At 36.8% G+C, this 27,490-nt stretch overlaps 1 protein-coding gene and 1 non-coding gene across 8 annotated transcripts; both read right to left on the bottom strand.

The window, feature by feature from the left end:
* Positions 1 to 380: 380 nt before the first annotated feature.
* On the bottom strand, positions 381 to 27,490 carry NT5C1B (5'-nucleotidase, cytosolic IB). 7 transcript variants are annotated; one of them, XM_054548357.1, is made up of 11 exons: positions 26,881 to 27,014; positions 24,947 to 25,036; positions 24,438 to 24,617; positions 23,700 to 23,843; positions 21,973 to 22,431; positions 21,535 to 21,702; positions 20,296 to 20,425; positions 14,159 to 14,281; positions 13,570 to 13,754; positions 9,336 to 9,472; positions 381 to 1,567 (listed from the first exon to the last, which is right to left on the bottom strand). In XM_054548357.1, exons 1-11 carry the CDS (start codon positions 26,908 to 26,910, stop codon positions 1,558 to 1,560), a joined length of 1,656 nt encoding a protein of 551 aa, XP_054404332.1. In that variant the 5' UTR covers positions 26,911 to 27,014; the 3' UTR covers positions 381 to 1,557. The 7 variants fall into 7 exon arrangements, with proteins under 7 accessions (XP_054404332.1, XP_054404333.1, XP_009235799.1 ...); XM_054548358.1 differs by having other exon boundaries at positions 23,706 to 23,843; XM_009237524.3 differs by lacking the exon at positions 9,336 to 9,472 and having other exon boundaries at positions 23,706 to 23,843; positions 26,881 to 27,021.
* On the bottom strand, positions 20,794 to 20,897 carry LOC112132134 (U6 spliceosomal RNA). Its single transcript, XR_002913948.1, has one exon. It is a non-coding gene; the product is annotated as a U6 spliceosomal RNA (small nuclear RNA).

The following is a 27,490-nucleotide window of genomic DNA, read 5'->3' as shown; positions in this document are numbered from 1 at the left end:
GTAGAGATGAAGGTGGAGGTAGAGAGAGCAGGAGAGGGTAGGAGGAAAAGAGGAGGGAGGAATCCTTAGACCTGCAGTGTAACTGCTGTGTAGTTTATGCATGGAACTTAATGAAATGATTAATATGTACCAGATGGGTCGAAAGGCCATGAAATTAATAACTCTATTTGGAAGGGAGGAAAGAGACCTCATTATAACTTTTCAAGTGAGATTTGAATTTGAATCTAGTCTTAACACTTATTAGCTCCATATCCTTAAACAAGCTATCTAATCTTTTTTAACCTTAGGCTCCTCATTGCTAAAAAGGAAGGTAATAATAATACTATGTCACAAACATTTAATTTGATAAGAAAATGAAGTAACATGTGAAAATAACCAGGTCACTGTGCCTAACATATGATATATTTAATGACCAACCAATTTTTGTTGAAAACAAAACAAAAATCACAAGAGAATGACAATGAAGGGCCAGGATACTACACTTCATGTCACTTTTTGAAGTGGTAGCATAGGGTCTTTTTTTTTTTCCATACAAATATGGGTGTGCCAGCCTGCCAGGCCCAAAGCCAGAGACTTTAAATATGAAACTCTGTGGACCAGAGGCATTTAACCCACCAAATAATTTTCAGAGAACCTTTCTTAGGGGTTTCTGTTTAAGGCTTATCTTAGAAAGTACCCTGGAGGAACAACCAGATGATTTATTTCTAAATGAGCAGTATCAAAATTGTTTTACTCATGCAGGGAGAGTGAAATTCTCATTTTGCTTTGGTTAAAAAGCTGGCCATAGCAGTCAGAGAATACAAAGCTCCAGTTTTCAAGAGTGTACTTAACCATACTCCTTCTGCCTTTGAAGACACTATTCTACAATGCTGATGGGTAACAATTCATTGTTATCTACAAACATCCAAAAATGAGCAGTGCTTTATAAAACTAAGTAAGCTTCTAAAACAGTGCCTTAAGCATGCAAGTATTCAAGTTCTAAACTTATCCTAAAGAGTCATCATTATGACTTATGCAGAGATAGGTGTAATGGCATTCAACAGTATTGGTAGTTCAAAGAGAAGTAGTTTGATGGTAACTTGAGGGTTCAAAAGGTTTTCCAAAAAATCAAGAGAAAACCTTTCCAAAGAAGCAAAGTTTTAAGGTCCAATTTTCTGAAATACCTATCTAATTATCCTAGAGAGCCAAAAGAAGTGGCTTCTATAATACCAGACTATTACCACTTTATTTCTCCTTCCTGCCCCTAACTACTGAATTTTTTATTAAAGCCATAAGCTGCGATGGAACCTAACTTTGGTGCCCCTTCAATGTGGAACATGTGGTCATCAAAGAAGATGTGGGGCCGGATCTTCACCAAGATGGGACTTTTGGGGGCTCCAGCAAGGAAAAGTGCTTCGTCTATCTCTAGACCCCAGCGTCGAAGGGTCTTCAGCACACGGGCGCCTGAACTGGCTGCACTTCTAGCTGTAACCAGGTAGGTCCTGATAGGACAAAGTAACCGTTCATTTTTGGCATAGAACTTCTTTTGCAGTCTGCCTAAATCTTCCAGAAAGCCTTTTAGGGGACCCTGTAAAAGGAACATATATCACAGCTGTGATACAGTGAGCCAAAGAAAGTGAATGCTAAAAAGCAGAGACGTATATGATACGATACAATACAAAGGATATAATACAGCATGACATGCAGTGTTGTGAAGCTGATGGCAAAATGCTAAAACTCGATAGGAATTTATGTGAAAATGTTTTCTGATATAGAACCATCCTTGCATTCCTGGAATGTGCCTAAAATGACTGTATTATTTAACATGCAAACCTATATACTTTAAGTATGAAAGAATGTTCAATAAATAATTAAGCCAGGACAACAGACATAAACTATCCATGGTAAGCTGGAATAGAGGGTCACTCTAAATAAACTCTAATTAGTTACCGAAGCACTACTCTTTTCATTTGTTTTTTGTGAATTGTGCATTTTAACTTGAAGAAGTATATGCTTTTGTCTAGTTTAATGCTGTTTGGCTTGAATCTAACTGTGTCTTTCATTTTTAACCTTTCCAAACACTTAGTTTTAGTATCTCTTGTATAGAGCCTAGAATTGGATTTTGCTATGTGATACAACCTGAAAATCTTATTTTTTAAAACAATGGTTTTTGTTCATTTACATTTATTCATATTACAAATATACTTGAGATTGTTTCTGTCTTATGTTTTTATTGCATTTTCCATGTTTTAAAAATTTTAAAGGATTGTTCAATAATCTGTTTCTTTCTTCTTTGTAGTTGTGTATGCGTGGTTCTTCTTACATTTAAGAAGGTTTATATTATTTCCTTTTAAGAATTACCTTTACAACTATAATCTTTTATAGTACCCTCAGTCCTCTATTTTAAAAAGAATCCCAGATCTGTTATTCTTCATAACAAGAAATAATGAAAGCAGGGCATTTCTTCAATGTCTCTGTAGTCCTCTATTTCTTCTCCACCATCTAATTTTAGTCATTTATTTACTTTTCCTTGGTATTTCTTTTGCATTATTACATTTTGTTTTATTTCTGTTTACATTTCATCCTTTGATTGGCTATTATAACTGAAAATTCCAGCATACTTCTTCCGTAGACCTTCTTTCCCCATATTTTTCCATTTTTTGTTAGTTATATAATTTGTATATCATACAAATTTGTTCATTTGTACAGTTGTTTTAGTTTTAATTCTATGGTTAGGTATATTATATGACCATTTGTGCCTTTGTGCTTCTAGTCCTCTGCATGTTGGCCGAAATTTGTCCTGTAGTACTGATTTTCTAAAAAACATCTTATGGTAATAATCCCTGAAAATATAGTATATTCTCAACTGTATATCTGTTTCCTCTGTCCTTGAATAGACTTTTGGCTAGATATAGAATCCATGATTTACATATAAGATTCTCCACAAGATTTTATAAGTAGTGCTCCACTGTCTTTTGCTTTTGAATGCTGCTCTTGAGAAGTTTGAGGGCCTCTTGATTCCCATCCCCACCTCTTCCACCACTTACATGAGTAGGCACCCCAGATAATTATTTCTTCATTTTGAAGACCAATAATTTCACTAGGCCATGTCTCAGTGATGGTCGTTTTGATTCTATACCTCTATCATATAATATGGGCTTCTAATCTTTAATATTTTATAAACATCTTTTGATAATTTAGCAGTTTTTAATTTATATTTTTATATTAATTTGCATCTTTATATTTAACATCAATCCGCCTCCCCCAACATGATTTTAAAGTTTTTCTTCAGGGATTCTACTTAGGCATATGCTGGGTCTTCTTTACCTGTTATCTATTTCTGTCATTTTTCTATATGTAATTGTATTTTTAACTGTACCAGATGGGTAATAACTCTATTGGAAGGGAGGAAAGATTTACAGCATTCTATAACTTTCACATTTTATCATCTCTTCCTTGACTATTGCATTTTTACTTTATGATCTTGCTTTAAGTCTTTAAAAGTCATGGCAAATGTTCAGTCATAATTATCTGTATTATGTCAACTTTTTCTTCTAAGAGCTCTTCATCTGTTATTGGATTTTTTTCGTTTTTAATCTGCCTTTTTCTCATAGTATCTTTGAATGTATTCAATATCAGTTCTCTTTTTATTATTACTTACACTGAAGTAGACTGGTTTTTCTTGGGACAATTGGTGGGTTTCTAGGGGAAGGTCAAGCGTACTATTTGGAAACTGACTTGTTTTCATGATTCAAAGGCTCCCTTCTTTGCTGTCATGGAAACAAACTGTTTTCTGTAAACATGACTTATTGTGTAACCATTTGCTTAAATTTTCTTTAAGGTTGTATATCTTAGAAAAAAACAAGTAAATTTACTTTCTCACGGTAAGAGGCCATACATATAGGTAAAAAAACTGGGACTGTTTTTATGACAAGAGCAGCAAACTCATAGTGACTGTTGGCAGGAACCACCCTCATTGCAGTTAGTCTTTAAAACACAGAGGCGCACAGTTTCCCTTGCTGTTTTTGGATGATTTCCAAATGGAAGAAACAGAGAATGCTGAGTTTATGTCACCACATTCAAACCAAGTATCCATCTCATTCTCTTTTACTTCTATTTTGGGGTATGTTTTATAATTTATATATTTGCACACTAGTACAGCATATAATTTATCAATAAAAATATAACAATACTAGGGAAACTTACAAAAAGCAAATACTAGGGAAAGACTGTTACTCCCACCCTAATAACAAGAAAACTCCAATCTAAAAAATAACTTTTCTTGAGCCCATCAAAGAGCTGAGATTGCAGGGTAACCACCTAGCATGAAAACTAGGGAAAAACAGTCATCTTCAAGAAGACATGGAGTGCAAGAACTGCGTACTTTTGGTAGAGTGTTGAAGAAAGTTATACCAGGTTCCATACAAACAAGTACAAGCAATTCAAGTAATTTTAAAAAGACATTGACAAAGAACTAGGGTCCACCAATGAGAGAGCATAGGAGCCCTAGGATTCACAGGCACAAGAAGTACACATTCTCTTTTAGGCTTTTCTCCATGGACTTCACTAGATGCTGATGACAAAGACTGCAGGCAGTGGGATGATAGAATAAAGCCATCCTTGATGGTACAGGTGTGGAGGAGGGGAGCAGCTGCCACTGGGGGGCAAAGACTAAAACTCCCCCTAGTTGCTTATACCCTCAGGAACAAAGAGCCTAGACTGCTAGAAGAGCTTCAAACACTGTTATCCTCCAGGGCATGAGTAAAGATCCACTGTTACAGAAGAAAACATTCTAACTTTGGGAGGATAAGAGACTATCAAGGATTGGTACCATTAGATATTGGCTATCACTGGGGCATGGCAAGATCCAGGATGTTGATCCCTAAGCCCTAGGAAGATAGAAGAAATAGCTGGGAAGGGGTAAGAATGAGGAGACCTTCTCTGCAGCAGACACACAGGGAAGGCCTGCTGCTGAAAGTCGACTAGAAATCTTGAGAAAAACCCTCTGGCAAGCCAGTTTGCACCCTAAGAACAAAGTTGATACCAGACAAACTTGGATCCTGTGGTGCCACGAAGATAACCATAGCAACCACAAAACCTAAAACAACTTTAATACCTGATTTGATTGATTCAATCTATCACAATAATTGCTAGTCCCACAGTAAAACAGAACAAAACAAAATGAACAATCTACTTTCAGGAGAAATTAAAAGAACTAGACTTAGTAATGACCCAAGTGTCACAAATATAACAGAGGGAATTGAAAATAACTGTGATTAATATCTTTAAATATCTACTTTAAAGGTGGATACCATACATGAGTAGACTAGCAATTTTGGCGAAGAGATTGAAATGAAAAGAGAGTTGAATGGAACTATATAAAGAGTGCCTAATGGATGTGTCAGTAGACTCAACACAGCTAAAGAAAGAATGAGTGAACTTGAAGACAGGCTGACAGAAATTGCCCAAACTGAAAAGAGAAAGAGAAAAAAAGAGTGGGGAAAAAAGAGCAGAGCATTGAAATGCTGTGGGACACACACATACACACACTCCCCTCTCATATTCAAACCAAAGGAAATATAGACAATTATGAAGGCAGCCAGAGAAAAATAGATGCATTACATACTAAGGACCAAAGATACAAAATTCATAACATTTGTCATCAAAATCTATACAAATGAGAAGGCAATGGAAGAGCATCTTTAAAGTGCTGGAAGAAAAACACAGTAAGCCCAGAATACTACATTCAGTAAAAATAAAATATTGTTTTAAAAACTAAATAAGATTAAGACTTTTTAGGCAAAGAAAAACAGAGATTCAGTACCAGTAGATTTGTACTACATGAAATGTTAAACAAAACAAAATAAAACAAAAGATCTCCTGGCAGAAGGAATATGATAACAGAGAAAAACCTGATCTACACAAAGAAAGGAAGATCTCTGAAAATGATTAAAAGGAATTTGAATATGAAATACATATTTTTGCCTCATCCTTATTTACTAGAAGGTATTTAATTGCTAAAAACAGAAATAGTAGTAGAAAAGAAAAATAAATGTTGCAGTCCCCAGGTCACTAAACTAAAGGGAAAAGTCAAGCCTGGAACAGCTTAGAGACAACCTGCCTCCCATTCTATTCAAAGTCACCCCTATGCTCACTGAGATAACTACGTATCTGATTGCCTCCTTTGGAGAGGCTAATCAAAAACTCAAACCCGCTTGGAGTCTTCCTACCTTTGCTTCAAGCTGTCTTGCCTTTCCAGACCAAACCAATGTTCATATTACATATGTTGATTAATATCTCTTGTCTCCCTTAAATGAATAAAACCAAACTGTACTCTGACCACCTTGGGCACATGTCGTCAGATCCTCCTGAGGCTGTGCCATGCTTGCGTATCCTCAACCTTGGCAAAATAAACTTTCTAAATTGAGACGTGTTTCAGATTTTTGAGGTTCACAGTAGCAAAGTATAGAGAGTTTATAGCATAGATAAAATAAAAATACATGACAACTGTAGCACAAAACATGAGAGGGAGAGTTTGGCAGCTCATTGTTGCAAGGTTCTTACAGTACATATGATGTTGTAGAGTATAACATTGACAATAGACTGTGATTACTTAAAGTTGTATATTGTAAACACTAGAGTAACTAATAAAAAATTTTAAATGAGTCATAAGCCAATAGTGAAGATAAAATGGAATGTAAAAACACACAATAAGTCTGTAAGTAAATAGGGGAAAAAAGAAAAGAAAAAGGGGACTAAGAACAGTTGGAACACAGAACAAACATAGGAAGATAGTAGATTTTAATCCAACCAAAGCAATGATCACATTAAATTTAAATGTCCTAAAAATAGCAATTAAAACACAGGGATTGCCAGATTGTATAAAATAGCAGCACCAACTGTAATATCTATAAGAAAAATAAGTTAAATAGAAACACAATTTAAATATAAACACATAGATAAAAGTATAGAAAAATCATATCATACAAACATTAGCCCCCCCAAAAAAGCTGGAGTGATTATATGAGTATCAGATGAATATTACATAATGAAAAGTTATTAAGATTAAGACAATATAATAATCCTAAATATGTGGGCACCTAAAAACAGAGATTCAAAATACATGATACAAAACTGATAAAATTGAAAGGATAAATAGGCAAATTCTCAAATACATTTGGAGATTTCAACATTGCCTTCTCAATAGTACATAAAACAAGTAGACAAAATTACCGACAATATAAAAAACCCAAGCAATATGAGCTGAATTAATTTACATAATCTAATTGACATTTATAGAATACTTAATGACAACAGAATATTCTTTTCAAATACACATGACATATTCATCAAGATAGACCATATTCTGGGCATAAAACATACCACAACAAATTTAAATAATTGAGGTACAAAATATGTTTTCTAATCACAACACAATAGAGTTAAGCTTTTTCTATTGTTAAGCTAACAATAGAAAGATATCTGAATAAACTCCAAATATATGCTAATTAAATAACCTACTTCTAACCTATTTCCTTCAAAGACGAAATTACAGAGAAATTTAAAAAATATATTTTGAATTAAATAAAAAAACCATCAGCTATCAAAATTTGTGGGATGCAACTACAGCAGTGTTTAGAGGAAAATTTATAGCATTAAGTGCTTATATTAGAAAAGAAGAGAGGTTTCAAATTAACAGTCTCAGCTTTCCACATTTGAAAACTTAGGAACAGCTGGCTCAGGAAAATTGATTTACCTCTGGCCAAACTGACCAAGAAAAACAACAACAAAAAAGAAAAGACACAAATTACTAGTATCAGAAATAAAAGTGGAGACACATCCCTAAGGATCCTACAAATGTTAAAAACATCTTGATAAAACACTCTAAAAGTTTATGTCCATAAATTCAGTCATTTAAATGAACAAATTCCTTGAAAAATGCAAGCTCATAAACAGAGAGAAGAAAAGAATGAGAAAAGGAAGAAAAAGAAAAATGGAAGTTCTATAGCTATCAAAATAATTGAATGAGTAGTTAAAAGCCTTCCAACAAAGAAAAAAGTCCAGACCCAGATGGCCTCTCTGAAAAATTCTACCAAACATTTTAAATAGTTTGTATCTGAGGTTAGTACTACCCTGTTACTAAAGTCAGATTAAGATATTACAAGAGAAGAAAACTATAGAGGATGAACATGAATACATAAATGAATAAATAATACAAAATATTAACAAATTGGATTCAGTGATACATGAAAAGGATAATACCACATGACCAACTTGAATTAATACCAACAATGCAAAGCTGCCTCAGCTTTTACAAATCCATTAATGTAATTTACATATTAACAGACTAAAGGAGAGAAACCACATGATTTTTCTCAATAGATGCAAATCAGGCATTAGTCAAAATTCAACCTTCATTTATTATAAAAACTCCCAAAAAGCTAGAAAGAGAAGGTAACTCCCACAACCTGACAAAAGGCATCTAGAAAAGACCTATGGATAACAGTTAAGAGTGAGAGACCGATGTCCCCCTAAGATCTGGGTATGTGGCAAGGGTGTCCACCCTCATCACTGTTCTGAACATTGTACTGGATGTACTAGCAAGGTAAAAAGGCAAGAATGATAAATAACAGATATACAGCATGGAAACACGGAAATAAAACTGTCTTTAGTCACAGTCAACATCATTGTTGACTTAGAAAATCAATCTACAAAATTGTTGTGAGAACTAAAAAGGAAATTGAACAAGGTTGCAGAATACAAAAACCAATTGTGATTCTATGTATTAGCAATAAATAATCGGACAGTAAGGATTTTTAAAGTACCATTTATGATAGTACCAAAATATTACAAAATGCATAGGTATAAATAAAAAAAGTAATATCTGTGTGCTAAAACCTACAAAAGACTAAAAAAAAAAAATTTAAATGATCTAAATAAATGAGGAGAGGAGAAATACCATGTCCACGGACAGAAAGACCTAATATTGATAAGATATCTATTATCCCAAGATCTATCTATAAATAAAATAAAAATAAAAAATTATTGTAAAATTTTTGCCCCAGAAATAGATAAACTTCTTAAATCTATATGAAAGTGCAAGGTAATCAGACTGTACTCTCTCTCTCTTTCTCTCTGTATATATATATATATATATATATATATATATAAATTTTAACAGAGTTGAAGTATTCACACCACCTGGTCCTAAGAAATACTGTAGCCAGGTGCAGTGGCTCATGCCTGTAATCCCAGCACTTTGGGAGGCTGAGGCGGGTGTATCACAAGGTCAGGAGTTTGAGACCAGCTTGGCCAATATGGTATTTTAGTCTCTACTAAAAATTCCAAAAATTAACCGGGTATGGTGGTGGGTGCCTATAGTCCCAGCTACTCGGGCGGCTGAGGCAGGAGAATCTCTTGAACCCGGGAGGCAAAGGTTGCAGTGAGCTGAGATCATGCCATTGCATTCCAGACTGGGCAACAGAGCGAAACTCTGTCAAAAAAAAAAAAAAGAACTACTATAAAACTACAATAATCAAGACAATGTAATATTGATAAAAGGATGAATATCTGTATTAAAGGAACAAGACAGAAAGTCACCCTTTTCAACAAATAATGCTTGAACAATTAAGATATCCAGGAAATTAGGATAAGCAGGAAAAATGAACCACAACTTGTGCTTTGCACAAATACCATATTGACTCAAAATAGATGATAATCCTAAGTAAGAAACCTAAAACCATAAAATTTCTATATGAAAAGTCTGGAGATAATCATTGTGGCCTTGGATTAGGCAAAGATTTCTTATATATGACATTAAAAGCACAATTTCTAAGAGAAAAACTTGATAAATATGACTTCATCAAAATTATAAGTTTCTGCTCACTGAAAAGCACTGAAAGATGTTAGAATGAAAAACAAGCACAGGCTGAGAGAAGATATTTGTAAAACACACATCCGATAAAGGATGAGTATCCAAAACATATGAGGAACTCTCAGAAGTTGATAACAAACCAAAAACCCAATAAAATAAGGAAAATATTTGAACAGGTACTTTACCAAAGAAGATATGTGATGGAAAAAAGCACCGATAAGATGCTCAGTAACATTTGTCATTAAAGAAATGCAAGCTAAAACTACAATGAGATAATTTTTTTATAAACACTAAAATTGCTCAAATAAAGAAAGAAAAGAAAAATACTCAATACTACCAAAGGCCAGCAACAATGCAAAGCAACAAAATCATGCATTGCTTTTAGAAATGCAAAATGTTATGTCGTTTGGGAAAATAATTTGACTATCTCATCAAATAAAACATACACTACTTATCACATGACCTCGCAATTCCACTTCTAGGTATTTAAAAATGAAATGAAATCTTATATTTACACAGAAATTTGTATTCAAATGTTTAAAAGTAGCTTCATTTATAAATGCCAAAGACTAGAAATGACCTACTCCTTCAACAGGTAAATGAATAAAGAAAACGTGGTACATCCACAGAATAGAATACTACTCAGCAATTAAAAGGAGCAAAGTACTGATACATGCAATGACATGCATTATGCTATAATAAATAAAAGAAGTCAAATTGCATCCCGTATGATTCCATTTACGTAACACCTGGAAAAGGCAAAACTATAGAAAAAGAAATCAGTGGTTGATGGGGTGTGGAGATAGGGTACTAGGATGACTACAAAGGGGCATGAGGGAATTTAGTGATTTAATGAAACTGTTGAGTATGTATTTTTATGTTAGTGGTTATTTCACAATTATATATATTTGTTAAAACAAAATTATCCACTTAAAATTATAAATTTTACTCTATATAAATATACTTCAAAAATTCTGATACACACACACACAAACATACACACACACACTTAGAGACCATTATTCCAGAATGGTGAGACAAGAGATAGGGATCAAATCAGGAGCTATCAGTTACTTGTCACTGTACTACATTGGAGATTGGAGGCTCATAAACTACATTCAGACTTGTTAAATTAATCCTCTCCAGCTGTCCCATTTGCTGGTGACTTTCAGACCTCTTCCATTTGACAAAATTAAGATACTGTCATGACCAAACCACCACCCTACTAGCAACATACTTGAATGTCTTCAGTAGGAGTTGTACCTCATACATTCTTTCTCATCAGTGGAACACACCTGGCAAGGCCTTCTGGCCTTTATGGAAAATGATCTTTTTTATGTAAAAAAATGGCATGTTTTTTAAACTGGCAGAAGTACTGCATAATAAAGGAAAGCATGTATACTAGAAATGTGTTGAGTATTCCTGCAATAAGTAGGGTTGGGATTCACAATTTTAATTGTTTGATGGGAGAAAAAGGCAATTTAAGGAGCAAAAATAAGTGAGAATGCATAAAACTAGAAAGTTTCTGCAAAGCAAAGGAAATAACAGAGTGAAAAGGCAACCTATGGAATGGGAGAAAATATTTGCAAACTATACATCTGATAAGGGTTAATTTCCAAAATATACAAGGAATTCTTACAACTCAACAGCAAAATAAAAACAAATTAAGCTGGTTAAAAATGGGCAAAGGACTTGAATAGACATTTCTCTAAAGAACACATACAAATGTCAATGGGTATATGAAATGGTACTCAACACATTAATCATCAGAGAAATCCAAATAAAAACCACAATCCAATATCAAATTTTACCAGTCAAGATGGTTATTATAGAAGACAAAACAAAACAAAGATACCAAATGCTGGGGGAGTATGTAGAGAATGTGGAACCCTTATACACTGTGGGCAGAAATGTAAAATGGCATAGCCGCTGTAGAAAACAGAATGGAAGTTTTTCAAAAAACTAAAAATAGAACAACTACCAAATGATTCAGTAATCCCACTGTTGAGTATATATCCAAAAGAAATGAAAGCAGGATCTGAAACAGCTATGTAAACTGCAGTGTTTACTACAGCATTATTCACAATGGCCAATATCTGGAAATAACCCAAATGTCTATCATCAGGGGGATGGATAGAGAAAATGTGGGATAAGACACAACATAATATTAGTCAGCCTTTAAAAAGAAGGAAATACTACCATTTGTAACAAAATGGATGAGACCTGGAAGATCTGCTAAGATGAATAAATTCTAGAGATCTGCTGTACAATGTTGCGCCTATAGTTAGCAATATGGTATTGTACACTTAAAAACTTGTTAAGTGGATAGATCTTATGCTAAGTATTCTTACCACAAAACAAAAAAAAATTTTAAAAGACAGAGTGGTGGATGTGTTTATTACCTTATTTGTAGTGACAGTATCATGAGTGTATGTATATGTCCAAATTCATCAAAATGTATACATTAAATATGTGCAACTTTTAAAAATTAAGTATAACTCAATAAAACTGAAAAAAAGAACACAGTACAAAATGAGAAAAGAACTGAAAAATGTAAAATCTAAAAGAAATTTAGATTATTTACTTCAGATGGGAAAATACTACTTTAACATTTGTCTGGAAGTAATGCTTTCTTTGAAGTGTTTTTGTTTAAGTGTTCTTTTTATGGAGGATTTCCACATTTCAATAATGGTGAAAGGCTCTGAATTTCAGCAGAGTAGACTGATATAAAATATAACAAAGAATTTTCTTCTCAATAGTAAGCTTTGTTAATACGGAACTTTATAACACTAGGTCAGGGTTTCCAAAGGAGCTATTTAGAAAGAGAATATGAAGTTGAACACACACTCCCATAGTTTAAATATTGCTTGCTTTAATGAGAGGTGACTAAGTAGAAAAACTTTTCAGCTTTCAATTAGTCTATTCATACTTTTATGAATTATATAAAAATAACAATATTTAAGTTTAACTTAAGTTCAGGAAGAACTGAGAAAAAGAACAATTAAATTTCTTGGGAAAATTGATAGAATAAAATTAAAAGACCTATCAGTTTAGATTCAGATTAAGTGACATTTTGATTTCAGATTTCCTTTCGTTCAAAAGTTATAGGTTCTGTTCATTTTCGACCTTGATTTTAACACTGCAGTTCGTGGATGGATTGAAAGGTACTCAACAGCACTAATCCAAAACAATCTAAATGTTTAGTTTCAGTTTGATTACATATTCATAATTTGCACTTGTTTGAGGATCATTATTTGATTCAATTCAAGTTCTTAGTTGTGCATATTTTCTCAATTAAGTGATGCCTTTCTTGAGTTTGAAGTCAAGGACAGAGATTCAACACATGCTTACTCTAATCTATTGGAAATGACCCTACTATTTTGATAATTTATTATATAGAAATGGCTTATTGATAAGCAGTATTTCCTGTTACTCCCAATTTGGAGAGGGTAGACTTCTTATCATGGGAAGATCATGCAAGCATTTCCAAAAGGATAGATAAAATAATGTTAAAATTAAAAATAAAGTTGTCAGCAGTGAATGCATCGAAGTGAGCAATTCATGAAAGAAAGAGAGAAAGCTCCAAAGATAAGACAGTAAGAAGGAGTGCCCTGCCTAGAATAACTTAAACATTCATCAGCATGGACCAATATTGATATTTATATATTAGAAAATAAATAAGTACATAAAAATTAATTAGCACTCATTGAACCTACCTGAGCAAGAGGCTTACTTTCACATAATGTATCATACTGGAAGAATTTGTCCAGCCCATGCTCCTTGGTAAAATGTTCAGACTCATCAGAGAAGAGGACAGCATCCCCATCAAAGGCTACACGGAGCTGAGTGTCACAGTAAGCCATGTCTTTGGCTCCATCAAACATTGTCGCAGAGGCAATACCTGATAGATCATGGAGACTGATTAATACTCTTCTCAGGCCCATGAGTTATAGTTTCTACCATTAAAAAAACAAATTCTCCCAGACCTTATGTTTTCTCTCTAGCTATTACCTGATGGCTCAACTCTTCTTCACAACCACAGACCTCAGAACAGTTGTCTATGCACTGCCTCTGTTTCTATAGGGATGGGAACATGTAAAATGGATTGTATGACAATTACTGAGGATGTCCATTTCCAGGAAAGTCAAAGCTCTAAAGGACAGACTTAAGTGTTGCCCCATGTGGAAAAACTTCAGAAGAATATCCAACAAGACCATAAGCCTCATAATCATATGTGAAACTTAATGTAAGTAACCGTTAGTGTAAACCTCTTTATTAACTAGAGGAATAAAATCAGACTAATACCTTCTTGTATTGCCTCTTGCACTTTTTCAGAATCTGCAGCAATATACAAATTGGTAAGATATGCCTTCAAATAGCCAATGGGGTTTTTTCCGCCGGTCAGACAGAAGCGGTCAATCAGTAAGCCTATTATCAGGCAAGAAAGACTTTGTTATGACAGAGATTAAAGACAAAATGCTGTAAATCCAAGTAAAAGTTACCTTAGAGATAACTGAGTTTATTTGTAAATTCAACTGGCTTTATTTGTGAACCTAAAGGAAAGTTACCTTAGAAATAAACTTTAAAAATCATCTTATAGCACCAGTATTTAAAATTCCTCAACTATTTTATGTAATACTGGTTGTATTTGGTACATTATAGTTTATGGGCATAGTATATTCACATAGATCATGCCATTTTATTCTCACAAACATACTGAAGGTATTATCTTCATTACAGGAAAGGAAAGTTAGACATAAAGACTTATCTAACACACTGATGTAGATGCATAGAGCAGACTTGAGCCCAAGTGTTTGACTCTTGTCTAGGCTAAAACAGGGTACTTTTTCTTGAACTACAGCCTCCTCACTAACTGTAAAGGTCTATTAAGGTATGGCTCTCGAGATCGTGCCACTGCACTCCAGCCTGGTGACAGAGCAAGATTCTGTCTCAAAAAAAAAAAAAAAAAAAAAGGCTGTATCTCAAAACCATACAATTACATGGAAAGTAAACAACCAACCTGCTCCTGAATGACTTTTGGGTAAACAATGAAATTAAGGCAGAAATCAAGAAATTATTTGAAGCTAATGATAATAAAGATACAACATACCAGAATCTCTGGGACATAGCTAAAACACTGTTAAGAGGGGAGTTTATAGCACAAAACACCTTCATCAAAAGATAGAAAGATCACAAATTAACAACATGACATCACACCTAGAGGAACTAGAAAAAAAAAAGAAAGAAAAAAACTAACCCTAGAGCTAACAGAAGAAAAGAAATAACCATAATCAGAGCTGAACTGAATGAAATTGAGATGTGAAAAAATATACAAAAGGTCAACAAAACCAAAAGTTTGTTATTTGAAAGAATAAAGATTGATAGACTGCTAGCTAGACTAACAAAGAAGAAAAGAGAGAAAAATCCAAATAAACACAATCAGAAATGACACAAGTGACATTACTACCAACCCCACAGAAATAGTAAAACAAAACAAAAACCCCTCAGAGATTGTTACAGACACCTCTATGCATAGAAACTAGGAAACCTAGAAGAAATAGATAAAATCCTAGAAAAATACAACCTCCCAAGATTGAACAAGGAAGAAACTGAAACCCTGAACTGACCAATAACAAGTTTCTAAATTGAATCAGTAATAAAAAGCCTATCAACCATAAACAGCCCTGGACCAGATGGATCCTCAGCCAAATTCTACCAGACGTATAAGAAGAACTGGTATGAATCCTACTGAAACTATTGTAAAAAATTATGGAGGAGGGACTCCTCCCTGACTCATTTTATGAGGTCAGCATAACTCTGATACCAAAACCTGGCAGAGACACAGAAAAAAGAAAACTTCAGGCCAATATCCCTGATGAACACGGATGCAAAAGTCCTCAACAAAATACTACAAAACCCAATCCAGCAGCACATCAAAAAGCTAGTCTACCGTGATCAAGTAGGCTTTATTCCTAGGATGCATAGTTGGTTCAACATACACAAATCAATAAATGTGATTCATCAAATAAACAGAACTAAAAGTAAAAACTATATGATAGTCTCAATAGATGCAAAAAAGGCTGTCAATAAAATTTAACATCCTTTCATGTTAACCCCCTCCCCAAAAAAACACTCAACATTAAAGGAACATACTTCAAAATAATAAGAGCCATCTGTGACAAACCCAGAGCCAACATCATATTGAATGGGCAAAAGCTAGAAGAACTGCAATAAGACAAGGATGCCCACTCTCACCATTTGTTTTCAACATAGTCCTTGAAGTCCTAGCCAGAGCAGTCAGGCAAGAGAATGACAAAAGACATTAAAATAGAAAGAGAGGAAATCAGATTATCTCTCCTGGAAGATGATATGATTTTTCACCTAGAAAATGCCATAGTTTCTGCCCCAAAGTTCCTAGCTCTGATAATAACTTCAGCAGTTTCAGGATACAAAATTAATATGCAAAATCAGTAGCATTTCTATATACCAACAATGTTCAAGCTAAAAGCCAAATCAAGAATGCAATCCCATTTGCAATCACCACACACAAAAATAAAATACCTAGGGATACAGCTATCCATGGAGGTGAAAAATCTCTACAAGGATTATAAAACACTGCTGAAAAAAAAATCAAAGACAGCACAAACAAATGGAAAAACATCCATGATCATGAATAGGAAGAATCAATATTGTTAAAATGGCCATACTGCCCAAAGCAATTTACAGATTCAGTGCTATTCCTATCAAACTACCAATGACATTTTTCACAGAATTAGAAAAAACTATTTGGAAATTCACATGGAATCAAAAAAGAGCTGGAATAGCCAAAGCAAACCTTAGCAAAAAGAACAAAGCTGGAGGCATTATATAACCAAGCTTCAAACTATACTACAAAGATACAATAACTAAAACAGCATGGTGCTGGTATAAAAACAGACACATAGACCAATGGAACAGGTTAGAAAACCCAGAAATAAAGCCACACACCTACAACCATCTGATCTTCAACCAAGTCAAGAAAAACATGCAATGGGGAAAGGACTCTGTATTCAATAAATGGTGCCAGGATAACTGGCTAGCTATATGCTGAAGATTGAAATGGGACCCCTTCCTTTCACCAGATACAAAAATTAACTCAAGATGGATTAAAGACTTAAACGTAAAACCCAAAGCCCAAGCCCTAGAGGAAAACCTAGGAAATACCATTCTGGACAGGCTCTGGCAAAGATTTCATGATGAAGACACCAAAAGCAATTGCAACAACAAGAAAAAATTGACAAATGGGAGCTAATTAAACTAAAGAGCTTCTGCATAGCAAAAGAAACTATCAACAGAGTAAACAGACAGCCTATAAAATGGAAGAAAATATTTTCAAACTATGCATTTAACAAAGGTCTAAAATCCAGAATTTGTGAGGTGTTTAAACAGATTAACAAGCAGAAACAAGCCTCATTAAAAAATGGGCAAAGGACATGAATAGACACTTCTCAAAAGAAGACATACATGCAGCCAACAAGTGTATGAAAAAAATGCTTAACCTCACTAATCATTAGAGAAAATCAAATCAAAACCACAGTGAGATTATTATCTCATACCAGTCAGAATGGCTATTATTAAAAAGTAAAAAAATGACCTGCTGGTGAGGTTGTGGTTAAAAACGAACACTTATATGCTGCTTTTGGGGGTGTAAAACAGTTCAGCTGGTGTGGAAAGCAGGTTGCAGATTTCTCAACGAATTTTAAATAGAATTATCATTTGACCCAGCAATCCCATTGCTGGGTATATACCCAAAGGAATATAAATTGTTCTACCATAAGAATATATGCATGGCAGGGCATGGTGGCTCATGCCTGTAATCCCAGCAGTTTGGGAGGCCAAGGCGGGCAGATCATCTGAGTTCGGGAGTTTGAGACTGGCCAGATCAATATGGAGAAACCCTGTCTTTACTGAAAAAACACAAAATTAGTCGGGCGTGGTGGCACATGCCTGTAATCCCAGCTACTCAGGAGGCTGAGGCAGGAGAATCACTTGAACCCGGGAGGCAGAGGTTGCCGTGAGCCAAGATAGTGCTATTGCACTGCAGCCTGGGCAACAAGAGCAAAATTCCATCTCAAAAAAAAAAGAATGTATGCACACGTGTCTTCATTGCAGGACCATCCACAATAGCAAAGACATGTAATCAACCTAAAAGCCCATTGATGATAGAGTGGATAAACAAAATGTAGTGCATATGTACCATGGAACACAACCATAAAAAAGAATGAGATCATCTTTTTTACAGCAACATGGATGGAGCTGGAGGCTATTATCCTAGGTGAATTAATGCAGCAACAGAAAACCAGATACCACATGTTCTCACTTATAAGTGGGAGCTAAACATCTATTATCCTAGGTGAATTAATGCAGCAACAGAAAACCAGATACCACATGTTCTCACTTATAAGTGGGAGCTAAACATTGAGTACACATGAACACAAAGAAGGGAGCAATAGACATCAGGGCCTACTTGAGGGTGGAGGGTGGGAGGCGGATGAGGATTGAAAAACTACCTATTGGGTAATATGCTTATTACCTAGGTAATGAAGTAATCTCTACACCAAACCCTCATGACATGGGATTTAGCCATATAACAGTGAATTATCATCATTAAACATTAATGTAACATCAAATGCTTTTTTAAATCAGTAACAATTACAAAAAAACACTGGCTGTTTGTAAGAGGTTTATAAAATATGCACCTTCATATACTATGGGTAAAAGTATACATTGGTACAAGCTGTCTAGAAAGTGATTTGATGATATGCAATATGTATCAAGAGCTTTTAACAGGTTTGTACCTTTTGACCTAAGATTCCTTATTTTTTTAAAAAGGAATATTCTGAAATTCTGATAAAGATTTCTATAGAAAGGTCTCAGTTTAGGGTTATTTATAAAAGCAAAACATGTTCAACAATGTGACAGTAGTTATATAAAGTATAGGATTATCCATATGATAAAATATCATTCAAAGTTTTTTTTTTTTTAGATATATGATAAACTGGGTAGCTGCACATGATATAAAGCAAAATACTGTGTCTAGTTAGTTGTTTGTCATCTGTATGGACCAAGAGAGTAGGTCAGGTCCGTTAACTGTCTTGGTGGATGTATCTGCTTTGGTATTAGAAAATGCTCTCATTTTTTCACTTATGTCAATATTGGGCATATGTGGCACAAAAATGTATTCTACAAATCCCTAAATCATATGAATTTCATCACCCAGAAATTATTTGGTGACACTGAGACTCCAGAAATGATTAAAGCATCATCCCTCTTCTTAAGGAGATCACAGTTCACTGAGGAGCCTGGCATGTAAAACATTTGTTATAATAAAGACCCTGGAAGATGGAGATACGAATTGCTTTCAGTACCCAGAGAAGGAAGTAACTAACTCTTCTGGGTCAAAAGATTTTTATTCCATGAACAAAGCTGCATGAGAAGGTTGTACACAATCAGTTCATTAGCAGAATTAACAGGTAAATAACTGATTTTTTATGCTTCCAGCCTTGATAGGTCAGCGTGGTGACGGATAGATAGACCTCAATCACCTACTAAATCAATTAAGGCTATGTGTTGTTACATACTAGCTGTTGTTTACTAGGTGATTGCTATATGCCACTCATCTATGTTAAATTTTTATGTTCTCTCTTTTTAATTCATAACACTATGAAGACTGTACTTTTAAAAGGCAAAAAATTTTAAAATGTGCTTCAATGATTCCAGCCTTATAGTTAGAATAATATAAAGTAAAACTCATAACTTATATCTTGATTATTTGTAAATATGCCCAATTTAAATGTTATTTTAACTTCACATACCCATTTAGAAAATAGGCTAATTGTGCCCGAAATAATTCAGGTAGTTCCATAATAGGAAAATTTGGAACTTTCTCTTAAAGTCCCCAACACACTGATAGAAATACTGAAGAGACTAGAATCAATCAAATTTTCTATGTAAATTATTTTATGTGTGGGGAGAGAGAGCAGCCGGGGACAATCAGATTTTAAGAGTGGAAAGGAGAGGTGAAAACCTTTAAACTTTTAACACGAATCTGTGGTGAGCAAGAAGTTTGATCACACAGTAAAAGCCTTTGGGTTGACGGCTTCTTGAAGTCAAGTTCAGAAGTGAAAAACATACAACAGAGAAATATATTGCAGGACCTAGGATTAAGACTTTGAAATTCACACTTGACAAGTTAAGTCCAGAGCTTTGAGCCCAACTCTGTGCTGAAGTTAAAAATGAACATGGCCTCTCTTGTTCTGACATAGGCAAATAAACATTCCTGGCGCAGAAGGGGGTGTCAGTATCAAAGACACTGCATTTGGTTGTCACAGTTAGCAAAATAACATGGCTTCTCTCTTTCAGAGTGGAGAGCTGGTCTTCCACATGGTATTTATTTTACTTACCGTAGTGATTGACGCTGTTTATAAGCCGCACTCCCACTTGGGCATGGTTATTAGTCATCAGTACAATATCAAATAAGTCCTGTTCATCAGGATATAGATCACGGAGTCTAGCATTGACATACTGTAGTGCCTGCAGGTTACAAACATGAATGTGTGTAAAGAGGGGCAGGCAGGGTGGATTTGGGGAGGCCAGAGAGGAAGCATCTCATCAGAGTCAAATTCAAGCTCTGAAGAATCTTCACTGAGAGATTCTGGCTCCTTTAAGGAAGATTTATCTCATGCATTTCTGTATTATCAACCTCTCATTCATAGGAACTCAGTTAATGTTCACAATACATGAGTAATGTTTGTTGAAAATTGTTTCAACTTTGGGTTCACTAGAATTATCTCTGGGGGACAGGTAGAGAGTAGGGTCAGGCTAACCCTTTTATGCTTTGCCTATGTTTGATTGATTTTTAAAATCTGCTTTTATCGATCATCTAATGATTTTTTATTTTGAAAAATATGGACCGCTTCATGAATCTGCATGTCATCTTGCCCAGAGGTCATGCAAATCGTCTCTGTTTTGTTCCAATTTTAGTATATATTCTGTCAAAGACAGTACTTTGTGTATTAACATGTATCTTTAGGTTTGTGGCTCCTGCTTATGCTTTTACTATGTCTCATAAGTACATTCTACCAAGAACTTGTAGAGGTGTCATTTGTTTTTGCATGGTTATGATGTTATTGTGTAATATTTATATAAGCAGATCAAAGTTGTAAGTGCTATACATTTCAGTGTAAGTTCAGAGAACCTTACCTTCTCTATTAAAGTCACACCCCTAAGTGCCAAGGGCATCTTTATTTTCTTAATATGCTATGTTTGGGGCCAGAAGAGCTAACGTGAATTTCATTTCACTGTAATATGGCGTTTTATTTCTACTACTCAGGATCATAAACTCATTATGGCTTCTTAGCACTCCTTCGAGGGAGAGAGGCTTCTGTTACAGGTCTCATGATTAGGACTTCACTTAGGGAAGGCTAACATACCAAATCTAGGGCTGTGGGCTGGAGTCCCTTCCTCCACAGTCTGGAAGCCTGTGCGAAATCATAAACTGACCTGGGTCAGCTAGAAAGAGACAAGAATGACAAGGGTGGGCTAGGAATGATCTGGGAAATTGGATGCCCTCCCAAGGGTTGGCCTGGGTCGCTCCCTCGCCATCGAGGGTCCTGGCGGGCCAAAGACAGCTTGCAGAATACCTTGACGAAGCGGAACGCCGGGCCCGGGGTCAGGATGACGTTCTCATTGGTGAGCTGATACTCCATGTACTTTTCCAGACCCTCTTCCTCGTAGATTTTCCTGCCGTCCACCATGTTGAAGAGCGCGCAGGATGAGAGAGCAATGGTGATGGCGTTCTTGGGTTTGGGCTGCAGAGAGGGACGTCAACGGGAGGATAGTCACATAGCCACGAAGGGGACAGGATTGGGGCTCCTCCAGGGTAGGGTGAGAGTAGGACAGCGGGCCCCTGCTTTGAGAAGCGGGATGCTGGAGACAGCTGAGGCTGGGACTCCCCGAAGTTTGGGGAAGAGAAGCGGGAGGACCTCCCTGCGCAGTGGAGAGGAGGGCGGCTGGAAGAGGCTCTGCTGCGGGCTGCAAGGAGTGGCGCCCCGGGTGCCAGGGGCGGCGGGCTGGCTCACCGGCCAGGGGCGCGAGCAGCTCGAGTTCTTCTCGTAGAACGACCTCATGGATGCCCAGTAGGCAGCCTCGTAGTCGTCCTCGTCCTCCCGCTGCTGCTGCTGGGACAGAGAGTCGCGGTCCAGCTGGGTGGAGGCGGGGTAGATCCCCCTGCGCTGGCTGGAGGACTTCCACTCGGTGGGGGACGTGCGCGAATATTCCCGCGGCTGTGAGTCGCGGGTCTGGCGGGTTTCCCGCACGATGCCTTGGGCCCAGGCCTCCGGATTCTCTTGCATTTTGGTGCTGCGCCGGGAGCCAGGATCGGGCTCTGGGGGCGTGGGAGGCCGCGAGTCCAGCGACCGGGGCGGCTGGGGCGACGCGGGTGGCTGGAGCGAGGGCTGCCCGGACAGCGGCGGCGGTGAGGAGTCATGCAGGCTTGGGGAGGTGGATGGAGTCCGGGAGCTCGTGGAGCTGCTGGGGAGCTGCGGCAAGACAATGGGCGTCTGAAGTCGAGGCCTGCCTGCCCATCTCCCGTCAAGGATCTATCCCTTCTGCCTATTCCATTCCTAGACTTCTGATGGGTGCTGGTTCATCTCAGCTCCTTAAGTAAGGCTTAAGGGATCCGGACATTTCTAGGCCTCAGCTGTTTGATATTTCTGTTAAACAGACACAGAGACTGTCTGCTTTCATTCTCCCCTAGCTTCCCCATAAGCATTTCACACATTTTTATTTGTTTGGAGTAGATAGGACCCAGTCCTCTTCCTCCCGCTTAGGCACCTGACACATGGTTTGCAAAATTCTGTCCCCTGCTTGGCATATACCTACTCAGTCAGAGGCCTGCAGGTAGGACAGAGGGCGTGCAGAATGGATCTTGCTTGGCCAGTGCCTTAGTGTGCGACTTCCAGTTAACTCCATGAGCAAAGTGGGCCAGACATTCTCACCAGAACACTCTACATAGCACCTCAGGGCATGTCTCTCCCCGCTCCCCATGTGAATGATGCAGTGATGGCTGGGAAAGTCTCTTGTCTGGAGACTGGAGCATCTCCCCAGGGCCTTCAGAGCTCCTTGTGCCAGTGAAGCACAGTTACATAGAATCATCCTCCTAAACAGGAAAGGGCCATTCTAGAGAAAAAACTCGTTTACTAAGGTGAGCAAGAAGTTATTCGGTATCCATATATGATTTCAGATTGTTTCACACATGACTCAAAAAATCATGTTTTTGTTTAGATTATTGAGTCAAATCCAATAGAGATGATGCATTGGGTAGGAATGCATGCTCTCCCAGTGGCTGGGTCTGGATCATTCACTCTGCTTCCAAAATCTTAATCTCAAAACTAACTTTTTTTTTTAATTGCTTATGTGATCAGGCCTAATTAAAAACTCAAAGCCCCCACAATCTGACACTCTTTTTCTCTTGTGGTGACCATTTCCTTCCCTCTTCTGAGAATCACAGTTAATTACTATTTGTTGAATGAAGGAAGGAAGGAGGAAGTGTGCAGCCTCTAGATCTAGAGCCCCTGGGTTTTAATACTAGCTCTACCACTTATTAATGTGAAACCTTAAACAGGTTCCCTCTGTACTTCAGGTTTCTCAGTGGTAAAATGGGATTTATGGGCGGAAGGGAGTTCTCCTGAGGGCTAAATTAGCTAACACATGTACAGCACATAAACAGGGCCTCGCACATAAAAAGCATCAATAAATGTTAACCATTGTTATTATTCTGTCATCTACTCCTCCTTTTCATCTTTACCTCTACCTTAGCACTGATGTTCCTGCTTCTAGGCTCATCTATGGATGGAGCCTTGGTGGATGGGCTCCGGGATGTTCTAGACCATTGACTGCGCACAAGGTACCCTCGAGAGTCTGTCTTCCGCATTGATGATTCTTGTGATCCCTGTGATGGAAAGAAGAAACCCAAGGGTGTAAAACCCCATCACCAACTCCTTCTATACATGTGCCTGCAGAACAGTCATGTCAGGCTGAATATAGCAGCACCCAGTGAGAAGATCCCTGGCCTCAATGACTCTTAACTCAACCTGAACTCTTGTGTACTATTCTAACTCTGGTCTAGTCCTCACTTCTCTTTGGAGCATCTATGTGGGGGTCCACTTGAAAGAGCATCCAAAACCAAGATGCAAACATATTTTTTCACTGTGACTCCTCTTATATGGAACTTAGTATGATTCACCATTGTTCCTCCCTTTTCCTCACTTCTTCCCTCGAGGATAAGCCTGTTAACAGATGCTGAAACAATATATCCACCATTTTTTACCAGACTGTAAAGGTGAGGGCAGCTGGTGCCCCACTGAGGTTGCAGGGGGACTCTAAGGCAGCTGCTTAAAAGGAATGGAGCCCTCAAGCTTTTCTTTTAGGAGAAACAAGAATGAAGGACACCATGGAGCAGCAAAGTTTCTATTTGCCATATTCTTCCCCTCACCCAGATTGTCTGTGGTTCCCCTCCAGAATCAGTAGTGCGATCTCTGCTCACCCTCATCATGGTGATCTGCTGGCCCTGCTCCCACAACAGGCACATGTGAATATAAATACGTATTGTGCGGCAGGGGCCAAGGGCTGTTCCCTCAGCTGCACAAAGGCAGCGTCTACACGACGAGTGACCCCGGAAGGGGCAACATCTCAGCGAGTGATTCGGATTGACTGCATGCCTCATCTGAAAGATTGTGCAGAAAGTGGTCAATGCCATGGCCAGACCCCCTCCCCTCCCTGATTTGAACAAAGACCAGTCTGCTCCCTGTGTAGGCTGAGCAGAGGAGCCTGCTGTGGTTCCACACATTCTAAGTGAACACTAGGGTATGGATGGAGGGGAAGGCAGGGCCCAACCTCTCCTAGTTCCTTAACCTCCTCATGAGGACATTAGGGACGCCTTAATACAATTCTCAACAGCTTGGTCTTCTCTCCCAGAACTCGCTGCCCCCTAACATTTTCCATTATGCTTTCTGCTCCTTAATTTCCTCACCTCTGCTACAGAGATCGGCTCACCTGATTGCTCAGACGAACTCCTGTTTTGTCAGATTCCTTTCTTTTTTCTGCTTCTAGACTCTCTTTTGAGGACCTCATTCCGAGCTCATTCTTGACAAGGAAACAAAGAATGTTTATTAATTTTTAATCTCAGGGCATTAGGAAGTTTGGCTTTCGGAATAAAAGGATAAAGAAAACATATAATTTATTTATTTGCCAATATAAAAACGTATAAACTCTAGACCTTAGTTTCCCCTGTTCTAACAAGCATGAGTAAAAGGTAACACATATTTTATTCAAAAGAATTATATAAACAAGGTTTAATATAGAAATTTGGTGGTTCATAGATTTGAGATATAAAGCATTTATTGTTTAAAGACTGATAACATGGGAAATATTAGAGAATTGTGAAGTTGTTTATGTAGAATAAGTTTGGTTTTTTTTTTTTCTCTATTACTCTGAAGATTTCTACTTATGGAACTTACTTTTCCTTTCCATTTAGAATTCAATTTTTTCTTGTTTTCACCATTACTATAGCTCAAATTTTCTGTGGATCTAGCCTCACCAATATTAGTTTGATTTCTAAATATAAGGACCTTAATCTCATACATATTTATTGAAAGTCACATCTTCTGTTCCTATCATCTAATTACTCATAGATCTAGAGTGGAAAGGGATTTCTTACCAACAAATTAACAACAGATAGGGAAAACCAAGTAAAAGAGCACAAGAAGATAACTCACTTTATGGAACTCTACTCAAATATTTATGTTTTCATTTTCATTTGGAGGAGATACTTTTTGGAATATTATTTGAACTGTTTCATGCTAAGTAAGTAGCTGCAATGTGATCAAGATTAGTGTTATTTATATGTTTAAGGAGCACAACTTCTGTTAGACCAAGATCCACTACAGCAGTTTATATTCATCCGTTTATGCTCTGTGTCTTGCACGCAGGAAAAATCTCATCAGTGTTAGTTGCATGAGAATGTTAGTTGCATGAGAGAATGGCATAGCTGTATGGCTGCTGAACTAATTTTAAAATCTTTTCATCAACCCTCACTCCCCTTATACACATACATAGCAGTCACCATAATATCCTCTTACTTCTAATTCCAAATGATATTTTGAATCCAGTTCCTTTTTTCTATCTCTATTATCATTGCCTTGTTCCAGGTCTCTGACCATCCTGGGACTACATTTTTAGAATATAGCCTTTTGAACAGGTTTCATGGCCTTAAATCCTCTCCACTTCTAGATCTGTCCACCGTATTTATTTAGAGTAATATTTGCAAGATGTAAATCTAGTAATGCTTCATTCCTGGATAAACACTTTCTTCACTTGGTTTGACCAGGAGCCTCATGATATTTTCCTGTGTACCTGCTACTTGCATGCCCTTCACTCTATACTTTATCACTATGTTCTACTAATACCAAGTGACTTGTATTTGCCTGCATACACCAGCCTTATTTCCTTATGGTCTCCTCTTCTCTCTTGTGTTCTTCAAAACCCAGCTCAGTGTGACCTGGGGGAAGTTCCCAGAGTGAAATATTGCCCTGTGTTGCTTGTGTCTTTTGTACATACTTTTACGGATCAATGAGTTGTCCTTTGTCTATTCTCTTTCCTACTAGGCCATGCATTCTTCGAAGATAGCCACTGTTTTTACCTTTTACTACTAACATATGAGTATATGCTAAATGAATACTGACTTATTGGAATCATTTATATACTACATGTTTTAATCTTTTTCTTTGCTGTCTTAATTTATTTTAACTTTCTCCTTCTTCCCTTTTCTCTGCTCTTTCCATTGCCTAATCTCCTTTCTCTTTTCCTCTACCTGAAGCCATTATCTGAAATTATTTGATCGTTTCAGAGCCTTTGCAGAGGCAAATGATGGACGATATCCACATTTCTTCAGCCCCATGGCAAGATTCTAAGACACTCGGTTCACTCACCTTTTTCTGTTTGAGAGATGTTTGACTCATTTTTTACCTGTTGAAATTCTTTTGTTGTTATCCAGATTTTTGTCTCCCCAGCTCCATTTCCTGTCACTTCCCTTGCTCAGTCTAGCTTTGCATTTAGAATGTCAAATTTATGACATCATATGTGATTCCATAGTAACAAACTGACTCTATGAATATGTGATTAACCTTTTCTTAAAAAATAAAAAATAAATGTTTCTTCATTTTGAGTGTATCTGCTCATAGCCATTGTCTTTGTTTTTAGAAATTGATGTCTAAACATTGTTCAAATGTTCAATATGTAGCAATATCAATATTACCACTTCCTTTTTAAATCTTTTTAAGCATTTCCCTGCCATTCATTATATTAATCCCATTTGTGACTGTCTGTTTCCTGGTACTGCCAAAATGAATGGCAAAGTCATTTGTGGATCCAATCATTTATCCATGTTCATTCTGCCAGACAGACTTTGGAGGGCTTTCCTCAGATCTAGAGACTATTTTTGACAGCTGGGATTTTGTTCTAGACATGGAGTTTAGACTTGAGTTTGAGTTTAGCTTTAATGTCTCATGTTTCTTTCAATGGCAAAACCTGTTGAGGAAG

Source organism: Pongo abelii, chromosome 12 (genome assembly GCF_028885655.2).
Source record: "Pongo abelii isolate AG06213 chromosome 12, NHGRI_mPonAbe1-v2.0_pri, whole genome shotgun sequence".
In the NCBI taxonomy this organism is placed as follows: Eukaryota; Metazoa; Chordata; class Mammalia; order Primates; family Hominidae; genus Pongo; species Pongo abelii.
Note: the sequence above shows the minus strand (reverse complement) of the source record. Positions and strands in the feature narration are given on the sequence as shown.

Bases quoted from the DNA above. Each gene is read 5' to 3' on its own strand.
- NT5C1B (XM_002812260.4), bottom strand. From the start codon at position 26,910: ATGAGTCAAACATCTCTCAAACAGAAAAAG. The intron at 25,037-26,880 runs GTGAGTGAACCG...TTCCTTGTCAAG, and splicing joins CATCTCTCAAACAGAAAAAG to AATGAGCTCGGAATGAGGTC. The intron at 23,844-24,437 runs GTGAGCAGAGAT...TTTCCATCACAG, and splicing joins AGCAGATCACCATGATGAGG to GGATCACAAGAATCATCAAT.